At 38.3% G+C, this 11382-nt stretch overlaps 1 protein-coding gene across 1 annotated transcript; it reads left to right on the top strand.

Moving 5' to 3' along the window:
• Nucleotides 1-90: 90 nt before the first annotated feature.
• On the top strand, nt 91-7820 carry LOC119719913 (actin-related protein 2/3 complex subunit 5-B-like). The gene is made up of 4 exons (XM_038189384.1): nt 91-341; nt 4126-4198; nt 6426-6602; nt 7462-7820. The coding sequence occupies exons 1-4, from the start codon at nt 205-207 to the stop codon at nt 7522-7524; spliced, it is 450 nt and encodes a 149-aa protein (XP_038045312.1). The 5' UTR covers nt 91-204; the 3' UTR covers nt 7525-7820.
• The last annotated feature ends 3562 nt before the right edge of the window (nt 7821-11382 follow it).

Below are 11382 nucleotides of genomic sequence, written 5' to 3'. Positions count from 1 at the left end.
GGAACCCAGCGATTAAAAAGCAGTCTGGGATCGGGCATTTCTGTTGAACAAAATGTACACAAGATAGCGACCGCAATCAGACCGAAAAGGAGGAAGTACTGTGTTTCCTCTGCAATCTCTCGTTGGAATTGTGCACGAATCTCTGAGGGAGTGTCCGTCAAAAATCAGGCATTACGGTCGTTTATTCACCAATTTTTACACAACATGTCAAAAAACACTGGAAGGACACAGTTTCGCAAGGTGGACGTCGATGAGTACGACGAAAACAACTACCAAGATGAACAGACAGATGAGGAAGGGAAGGGACCGGACGAAGCTGAAGTGCAGAGCTTCCTGAACCAATATCCTTTAATTTGACTGTCTAGAATTAGAAAGCACTAATTGTATACCAATTACCATGGATGACACAGACGCACTACATTAGGAAAAAGTTCCGTATTCGATCGCCACTTTTTTCAATTAATTTTCTAGCGCCAAAAGTTACATCTTTTGAGTTTTATGGTTATTCCTCCACTTTCCCTCCTCTACTTACTCCTAGAACTATGAGGCTCCACGTAGTGGAGCCTCATAGGTTCAGAAGCCCGCAAAATTGTTGTCAGCACAAAACACTAATTAAGTACAAAAACGTCCATCCCAAGCAGGCCGTTTTCCACAGAACCGCTGCACAGTTTGCCCCTAAACTCCATACAATACCTCATGACATACTCACGTTATGTGCACCCAACAAACATCGGTGAATTCTGTCTGTTTTTCGGCAAAAATGATGAAAAATATGCCCTTTCCGCACTGAGCCAACCTAACACTTGAAACGAGCACGCGCGCAGAATGATCGCAGTCATTTTCGGGTTCGATCGCTCGGAGCGCGCCGCGGGGGGTACGTACTTGCACTTGTACGCATGTGCATACTATCGTTCCGCTCTACACCATACCCCCCGCGGCGCGCTCCGAGCGATCGAACCGAAAATGACTGCGATCATTCTGCACGCGTGCTCGTTTCAAGTGTTAGGTTGGCTCAGTGCGGAAAGGGCATATTTTTCATCATTTTTGCCGAAAAACAGACAGAATCCACCGATGTTTGTTGGGTGCACATAACGTGAGTATGTCATGAGGTATTGTATGGAGTTTAGGGGCAAACTGTGCAGCGGTTCTGTGGAAAACGGCCTGCTTGGGATGGACGTTTTTGTACTTAATTAGTGTTTTGTGCTGACAACAATTTTGCGGGCTTCTGAACCTATGAGGCTCCACTACGTGGAGCCTCATAGTTCTAGGAGTATCCTCTACTCTCAGTCACACCCTCTCCTTTCCTTAATTTCTATTTATTTATTAGTCAGTTACTTCATCGAGATTCGAACCTCTGATGCTTGCTTGATACACGAGACTCTTAACCGCTAGGCCGTGCACGATCGCTGTTGCAATCATCAATCTTTGGACGTATTTGAAGTATCCATTGAAATAAACTAAATATTCATGAGAAAATAAATATTCATACAGTCGTTTTCCTAGTTCCGGATTTTTCCTAGTTCCGGATCGCTTCAAATAAAAACCTACCTCTTTTGGATTAGTCTCCAATAAAACAAATTCTGACGGAGTGCATTTTGAAAAGGAATATGTAAGCTTCTTGATACCCAAAGATCGTTTTCGATAAAATCCTTAGAAAAGGAATTTTGGCCAGATTTCCGACTCGCACTTCAACATGTTTGGACGGTTTAAAGAAAATCACGGCAGCTGCGAATCGACGATAAATTTTCACCTAGGTATATCTCTCGTACCGTGTGGTTTCGAATATTTTTTTCATTCACTACAATCGTATAAACTCTTCCATCGAATGTTTGTTCAATCAAAATAAGTTGTAGCGTCTCTGATATTTGAAAATTTGCAAAAGAAATGATCGTATGCTTTTGCCTAGTTCCTGATCGCGCGTGCACTTACCACCCAACTACACGCGCGTTAATCGATTTTGTGTGACGTATTCTGTGCCGTGTGCAAGGTTTTCGGTCCGTGCGTGAGTTCGTGCCGTTGCACTGCAGACAAAAGTTTCAACATTATTTACGTTAATTCTCTTTTGAAAATTTGCTGGAATTCTCTTGAATTAACTATTTTTGGAAAATTAAATAATACTTTATCAGAAAATGTGCTTGATTTGGGGTGGTTCTGGCTGAAAACTTGATTTTCTCGCGTGATTTTTTTTTTCGCGCGAATCAGTTTTTGATCGATTCGGAACTGATTGAACCGATCCGGAACTAGGAAAAGCGGCATCGGTACTTTTGACGTCGTAAAGTCACAATAAAAAGAGCTTAAATTTTGACAATTATTTTGTAGTATCTCCATCACTCAAGGTAAACTTTTAAACCAATGTCACTTGAATTCGTGGAGTAGTTGAGCCGAAAGCAGCCTGAATGATGTTTGCTATCCGGAACTAGGAAAATGACTGTAATGACGTATTGCACTATCATTGGCAGGCTCATGCGACGTTATGGTTGTTGATGTCATGCGTATAACGTACCGCTGTCTTTCAGCCACTACAATCAGTTTTGACCGGCTGCTTCAAGTTAGTTCTGCACGACCATGACGACGTATGCATCCAAAATGTGATCTAAAAACACATTTTGAGTAAATTGTTTTCACCTTTACACAGCTTCCTGGATTTCTCTTGGTTCAAATGACGGAAAAAATTCCGTACCCGGACGTCACTTTTTTCAATTAATTTTCTAGCGCCAAAAGTTACATCTTTTATGGTTATTCCTCCACTTTCCCTCCTCTACTCTCACCCTCTTCTTTCCTTAATTTCTATTTAATAATCAGTCAGTTACTTCATCGGGATTCGAACCTCGGACGCTTGCTTGATACACGAGATTCTTAACCGCTAGGCCGCGCATGATCGCTGTTGCAATAATCAATCTTTGGACGTATTTGAAGTATCCATTAAAATAAACTAAATATTCATGAGAAAATAAATATTCATAATGATGTTTGCACTATCATTGGCAGGCTCATGCGACGTCATGGTTGTTGATGTCACGTGTATAACGTACCGCTGTCTTTCAGCCACTACAATCAGTTTTGACCGGCTGCTTCAAGTTAGTTCTGCACGACGTATGCATCCAAAATGTGATCTAAAAACACATTTTGAGTAAATTTTTTTCACCTTTACACAGCTTCCTGGATTTCTCTTGGTTCAAATGACAAGGTGAGGTGACAATTAATATGTTTGGCAGCAGATAAATTAACGATCGAGTACGGAACTTTCCCCCTACATTATTCCGTGTTCCACTCGCGCTCGCAAGATAACTAATAGCCTTTCACCCTAACTCCCTGATTTACTAGGAACCATACCCATCCTGGCAAATTCCAACACCATATGGGAAACTGTGCACACATATTTCTGACTTTGATTCTGGAGGTGTGCCAACCCAATGTAAAAGACTGTCAGTTTAGGGGTACTGCACCCATCCTGACAGATTCCAACAAAACATGGCTTTGGGGTTTGAGTTCTGTTAGGGTTAAATTGGTCCATTTCATGAAATGAAGACACATGGTTTATGATCCCATATGCCTTTAAATGCAGAAAAAATCAAATGTATTCTCTTCCTTGTGATGTCTAGTTATCATGTAAAAATACCATCATTTCGGATCAAGTTTCTCTAAGTAAATTTCTCCCCAAAATTTTCTGAATGATCCATGGCTTCTAATATTTAAGTGTACAAATACATGTACATGTACACGTATTGTAATGATTCATTTTGGGGTCATATTTTGTCATATGGGTAGGCAGGCCTTAGGGCTACAGTGTTTAAGTACACTTTTGTTTACCCTGGCCGGTTTGGAATGTTATATTGTCCTTGTTTTCTGTCCCTCTATCTCCTCTCCCCTGCCAAACTGTCCACCCTCCCTTCCCCCCCCCCCCCCCCGACCCATTTCTTCTCGCATCCTGCAGTCTTGTCTGGTCATACTTTTTCAATTTCCAATTTTGTTTACTTTTTGATATATCTCTGCTTTGTCATTGTACTTTTGTTCATTTGTCGGCCGAATAAATAATAATAATAAAAATAATAATAATGTATATTTTAATGAAAGGGTAAGTGAGTCAAATTTGCTGTATCCTCCTTAACTACTCATTGGCAGCACAAAGAACTATGAAGAAGCTTTGAAAGCAGTATTGAGGAATCCTCCGCTAGGATCCAAGAACCCTGCTGTAAAGGTACAGCACCTGATGTGCCATTTTTAAATTCCCCTTTATACACATGTACACACAATTTCAGCAAGAAACCTTCACATTTACAATGTATATCTGTTTCGTCACCGACACCACAAAGTAACACTCTACCGTGTTAAACCATATTTTTTTTCGATTTTCAGTTTTTTTGATTTTTAAATGTTATTCATCAAGGCCTACCATTGCACGAAGTTTCAAAGCTTCAAGAGCTTTACTTTAATAATTACGCTAAGTATCCATGGCAACTTTTGCGCAAAAGTGACAATTTTCGTTTTCACGATGTAACACTCAAGTTCCATTTACCATTGCAATGCATGGCGCGCACTCTGCTCATAAGTGAGCAAAAACGTTTTCACGAAGTAACACTCTTCTTGTAATAAGTTGTATGAGCGCGCGCGCGCTGACCTGAAGTTGCACTTTCCTCGTGTTGAATATATTGAAGAGTGTTACTTCGTGAAAACGAAAATTTACAGTTTCGCAGCCTTTTCGGTTTCACGAACTAACACTCATCTTTTTTCTCTTATTTCTTGTTTGTTTAATACACAAACGGGTGAAAAACAGCAGATTTAATAAATTCAATTCATCAAGTGTCCACAACGAGAAATCCAACTGAAAATACTCTGTCGTTTTGACGCAAAGTGTTGTTTTAGAAGGCGTTCAACTTTAGTAGCCGTTTTCTCCGATTGCTAGTTTTTACTGGTATGTAGATGGGTGTTACTTCGTGGTGTCGGTGATGGTTTGTTTACATTGTACATGTTCATGTATGCGTACTAGAGGACTGGTTCTAGTTATAATACAAGACAAAAAAATAGGTCAAACATTTAGAATCAGACAGACAGATTGTCTGAAGTTAGACTGCAAATTTAATCAAGGTGTGATTTTTTTTCCAATGATTCTCATCGATTCTCGCAGTTTTTTTTGGCACAATAATATGAGGCTCTCTGTTTGTGTTGGGGCTACATGGAAAACCAAAACAGATTTCACGTTTATGTGCATTTTTTTTTTAAAGGAGACATGAATTATATTTTTTTTGGGGAACAGATTTTGTGCAACTTTCTACTCCTCTTAAATGTCAGACAAATATTTGACATCCCTTTTTGGTTAATTTTATGGAAAAGTGCGCTTCTTTTAAAGGGAATATACAACATTTGCAAACATCGAAAAATAAAACTACCAAGTTTTTGCGAAATACCTTAATAGGATGTTGGTAAATGACAGTCTAAAGCATCCTGTAAAATTATGGCACCTGGTATACTGTCATTTTCAAGAAAAGTGGTATTTTTGTATCAATTTCCAACGCTGATCGGCCGATCAGCGTTGGAAACAACTGGCTTTTTTTCAAATACTGGCCCCAATTGACCATTGCACTTGTTTACAATCGATTACAAACCCATGAACGGGTACGAGCCAGCTAGACTGGTTCCCTGACCTTACAATTCCCCAATGTATGTTAACTGCTCTGTTTCTTCTTATATGGAGTCAGGGAACCAGACTACAGGAAAATGATCGTTTTTCTTGGTTTTTATAGCATTTTCGAACCCAAAACCTCCAAAAAGTCAGTGTAACTATATTTGCTTTATATTTCCAACCCCCCAATTCCATCCATATCTGAAAATTACAGCAAAAGCAAATGATGTATATTCCCTTTAACATTTAAAGTTGTCCATGCTTTTTATTTCCGGACAACTGAGGGCGCTGTTGCTGAAATGTCATTTCAGGAAGACACTGTTCAGTTTTGGGTTTTCCATTCAAATTGTGAACTGAAAAATTTGCTTATTGAAAATAGTTGTGAGAAAAAGTTTTATCATTGGCTTACTACCATGTACTGACACAACGACAAATCACCAAAGCGAAGAAATTTTACGACAGTGAAATATCCAAAATTCGGGCAAATTTTGGTGCTGAAATAGAGCACATTGAGGTTTCTGCCTGAAATGACATCAGACTTTTGCTCATGAATATGGACATTTGCATCAGCATGAAAACCAAAAAGAAAGCAAAATACCCTTGAAAATGGCAAAACGAAAATTGAAAATAGGGTTTAATGGTACATAAAGGTACAGTTCTGAGGATTGCATTAAAAGATTACATTACATGGCCCTTTAATGGATTATGCTCGCGAAAGTTGCAGTTTAAAACCATGTACATGACATCCTGTATACAGATATTCCTGTTATTTATATTTCGATTTGATTGATTTTTTTTACGCCAGGATAAAGCCTTTCAGCTTGTCATGAGAGTTCTAACTGCCTTCAAGACCAATGACGTTGAGAAAGCAGTCAACGGCCTTGATCCTGATACCATTGATGTCCTGATGAAGTTCATCTACAAGGGCTTCTCCTATCCTACTGAAAACAGTAGCGCTATCTTACTGACATGGCATGAAAAAGTAAGTAAATGTATATTTTCAATGAGATTTTTCTGGATCACTTGTGTATTGGTGCTCAATGATCAATAACTCTCTATTTTCCAAATTACCCTACAACCAATGATTTTGACTATTCCTAAAATTTTGGACTCTCAATACCGTGTATGAGAGTCCCAACACTAAAGGTATTGAAAACATGCAATACAGTCGACTCTCGTTAGTACAAACTCTGTTAATACAAATTCTGGTTATAACAAACATAAAGCCTTGGTCCCGACTGTGCATTTATGTGCACAATGAATGGGAGTGATGTTCCTCTTAATACAAATTTCTGATATAACAAACAATTTGGCTAGGTCCAAATGAGATTGTATTAATGAGACTCGACTGTACAAGAAAATAGACTGGCATCTGAAACAACCAGTCCAACAGCGCTTCAGTAAGCATCAATCGACTGTGCCAAAAGAAACATGTGGCATGGTGGTACTGGTCTCTATTTCAAAAAATTTTACATATTGAGCCACTGAGCCACCAGACTAATGAAGAGATCAGTCTTTTCAAACAGTTGGACCATGTACCAGTCTAGTCTTTGGCCTCAAATTGATATCACTTGACTTCCCTCTCAGCTGCAACATAGTGGAGAAAAGTCTCTGTAAAGAATTGAATTGAGACTTCAAACTTGGTTGGTGAAATACTGAGGACCTTGTCTTTGCCACATGAATAGTTTGGAGAATTTTGTCTGCTTATGAGTGAGTAAAGTCAAAGTTGGCCTGATTTTGTTTTGCATGTTTTTTTAGCACTCAAGTCCCAGTCCGGATTTTGACATGATCCGCAGTGTACCCTTTTCAAAAGTCTTTTCATTTTTTGTTTATTTCTGCAGGCTTATGCCGTCGGAGGCCTTGGATCCATTGTGCGTGTTTTGACCGACCGGAAAACAGTTTGAACAATTTGTAGATAAAAGCAAGCTTCTGGGTGTAAATGAGACAGGTGATTGATGCATATTTACGTACGAATTAGATAATGTTGGAGAACCTTACAATATGAGAGATGGGAGAGAGTTTTTAAGATAAATTGTAAATGTCAGATGTGGTGAGAAATTCGTTTCCAAAATCATGGTGAAATGTTTGTCACAAAAGACACCATTCCAAAAGTACAGGGTGAGTAAAAAAAACCCATAACTTAAATGTCCGAACAGTTGTTTTAGTGAAGTTTTGCAAGTAGCACTTTCGAAATGTAGGATATGAAAGCCCAATTCATAAGCTTTCTTTTAGTACAAGAATCATTCAAATCACTCATGTACTTTTCAAGTTGCGGGATTTTAAACACAACCACCATTTTAAAGATCTGTCCACGGATCACAAAAAGGGGAGGGGGGGGGGGTTCTTTCAGCAAAACGAAAACAACTCACACACACCCTATGTGTATTGTTTTCGTTTCGCTGAAAGAACACTTACCTTTTTTGTGATCTGTGGATAGAACTTTAAAACGGGGGTTGTGTTTGAAATTCCGTCATCTGAACAGTACATTGAGTGATTTTAATGATTCTTGTACTAAAAGAAAGCTTATGAATTGGGCTTTTATATCCCAGAGTTTGAAAGTGCTACTTGCAAAACTTCACTAAAAAATGGTCCGGACATTTTGGGTTTCATTTTTTCTTGACTCGCCCTGTATATATTTTTTTCAGTATAGTCTTGTCTACTTCAGAGCTGTAATCAAGTCAATCACAACTCAAACATAAGTCAAACATTAGTCAAATCATAAGTGATAACTTAAGTCAGGTCAATAAACAATGACAAAGGAACGCCTCATACATTAGAATAGCTTTTTACTTGACTAGGGACTGGATGGCGTGTGATTGACTTGTGATGGACTCAATTACAACTATGGTCCAATTTTACACGCATTGAATTTCACTAATTTTACATACATGTACATGTATGCATGTACAGTATTAGAACCGACTGAATTTCGGGCTTGCGGTATTGCTTCGGTGTAGAAAAGTGAAAATAAAATGACATTTTGTAGAGTTTTTCGCAGATTTTTTCATGGCCATCAGTAAGAAATGTGCATGCAGTTCTATTTTTAAGTGTGTCATTAGGGCAAAACCCAATATAGAGATTTCCTTACGTGATTGTCACAGTTTTTATTTTAAATATATTACTCTGTCCTTTGACATACAATTGTCAGAATGCACAGCTACCACCAGTTACCCATAATAAAGTGCAGGCTTACATATTGTATTATGTATTTAGTAATCCCCAAATAAACACCGCAACATACAATTTGCATTTATTATTTTTTTTCTGATTTCCCCAACTCTGCCCATATTAACAGAAATCTTGTGATTTTGAAGAATAAAAAAAAGAAGAAGTCATTTAATGTATCCATTTCAAGCCTAAATTTTTATACAAAATATACTTACTCATATTTGCAGGATTATTTTGGTAAATTGTGCTTTGAAATTCATCTCAGTAAAAACGGTACTTTTTTAGAGAATACTGTAGACCCATGCAACTTTTACGCATGTTTATGTATTACGACTTATGTAATTTTTCTTCAGTAATTCCCGGAGATTGCCGTATGCAAATATACTGCAAATGCGTCCTTATAGTTATGTGCGTTTGTAATAATTACAGTAAAATAATATTTTGAGGACTTCTGCCTATTAGTCCATCAGCCTTGGTCCAAAATTTCGGCCACCGGTATCAAATGAGGGGAATAATCGTCATAGCGATTTTTGACAAGGTATACACCTCCAGAGTTGGAAAATATGTGATAGCATTGCAGCGGTGGCAGCTTTTTAGGTGTTATCATCTTTGTTTTCAAAATGTCCATGCTTGTTAACCACTCGATGGGCGGTGTACCTTGCGCTTGCGCAGAATAATCATTTATACCCTGATTTGATACTGACCAAACCCCCAGTAGTCAGGTGGCATATGGTCGAAATCGTGACCGACTGGTCCAAAGCACCAAACTTGGCAGATAGATTCTTATAGCCCTAGAGAAGATATTTAGAAGGGGTGACACCTGAAATTCTTTTGGGAAGGGTGCCTAATTTGCATAAATCGTTAATCCCTGCCGTGTAATATATTTATTCCCATATTTGGGTAATTTTTATTTTTTTATTTTTTTGAAAAGTGTATTTTGGTGATTCTACTTGCATATTCTTACTTCAATAACATTTTGTAAAACATATAAGTGACTGAATAATTAGCAGGACATAGTAAAGAACCAAAATGGCTACTATTTTACCCTAAAGTTACGCGCATTTACCTTTTCCTCAGATATCATCAACTAGTCTCGCCAAACGTGGGTATTGATGAGCTTCAAATTCACAAAGTTACTTACTGGCATAGTTACCCTAACAAAAATAAGTGGGAAATCAAGTGAAAATTGATAACATCTTGATGTTTAGCCCAAAAGACCAAAAATGGGGAGAAAATGTGGTGTCCGTAAATTGGGCTAGTACGGGAAGGGAAACGTGGGGACTTGAACAAGTTCAACGAAATCCCCTAAATCAGAGATTATATTGTTTACAATAATTTTGTCCACGCCAAAACGTTTTCTCAACAATAATTTTGGGAATTTCCTTGAACTTGTTACAGTGTTCCTTGTTAGGCAACCCTTCACCTACCTGTTAGCCCAATTTATGGACACCTCGTTTTTTCCCAGTTTTTGTTTTCTGGGATAAATATCACAATGTTATCATTGTTCACATGATTTTGCATAAGGTTTTAATATGGTAACTGTACCAGTAAGTTACTTGGTGAATTTGAAGTTCATCAATGCTGATGTTTGGCAAGACTAATTGATGATATCTGGAGACAAGGTAAATGCGCGCAATTTAAGGGCATAATAGTAGCCATTTTGGATCGTTACTATATCCTCATAATTATTCAGTCACTTATATGCTTTGGAAAATGTTATTTAAGTAAAGATATGTAAGTAGAATCCCCAAAATACACTTTTCAAAAAAAATAAAAAAATAGAAATATACCCAAATATGGGAATAAATATATTACACGAAAGGGATTAACGATTTATGCAAATTAGGCACCCTTCCCACAAGAATTTCAGGTGTCACCCCTTCTAAATATCTTCTCTAGGTCTATAAGAATCTATCTGCCAAGTTTGGTGCTTTGGACCAGTTGGTCACGATCTTGACGAAAATTAGATCTAAACCACCTGACTTACAGGCTGATGGCCTATAGATGATGAAGTTAATTAAATTAAGCTGTTAGAATACGACTGCCAAAATAACCAGTAGAGGGCGGTATGTGGTCTGTTCTTTCAGCAAAATAGCTTTGTATGGAAGTTTAAAATGTGTAAATATTAGTGCCAAGGCTCATTTGGACACGACGAAAGTATCAGCAAAAGGGTCAAGAAAATGGACGAATCCTTCTTGGAAAATCCGCCTTCCAAAAAAAATAGCACTGCCTCGTGTTTTTTTTTTTAGCCTGGACGAAAAACTATTTTTGTTTTACTTGGTCCTTTCTTGACAACATCCAACCTCTGATTTCGGGTAGTTGATGGAACTATATGTTTCCAAGATATTTTATCTCAGTAACGCAGTAACGCGGATGGTCATGTACGCTTCCGTAGTAACCGGCCACGGCCACGCACACACCGCATCGAGCGCCTTGTACATAGTACATGTACATGTACATGTACATGTATTGCACAGTAAAGAAAACGATCGACTTACGTAGCCTGTATGTGCGTGTGCAGTGCGGTAATTTCCGTCGAGTCACAATTAGTTCGAGTCCAAGTCCGAGTCCGTAGCCCCGAGTCCGAGTCGTAA

This window comes from Patiria miniata, unplaced genomic scaffold (genome assembly GCF_015706575.1).
Source record: "Patiria miniata isolate m_02_andy unplaced genomic scaffold, ASM1570657v1 HiC_scaffold_9, whole genome shotgun sequence".
Classification (NCBI taxonomy): domain Eukaryota; kingdom Metazoa; phylum Echinodermata; class Asteroidea; order Valvatida; family Asterinidae; genus Patiria; species Patiria miniata.
This window is presented reverse-complemented; position numbering and strand designations above follow the sequence as displayed.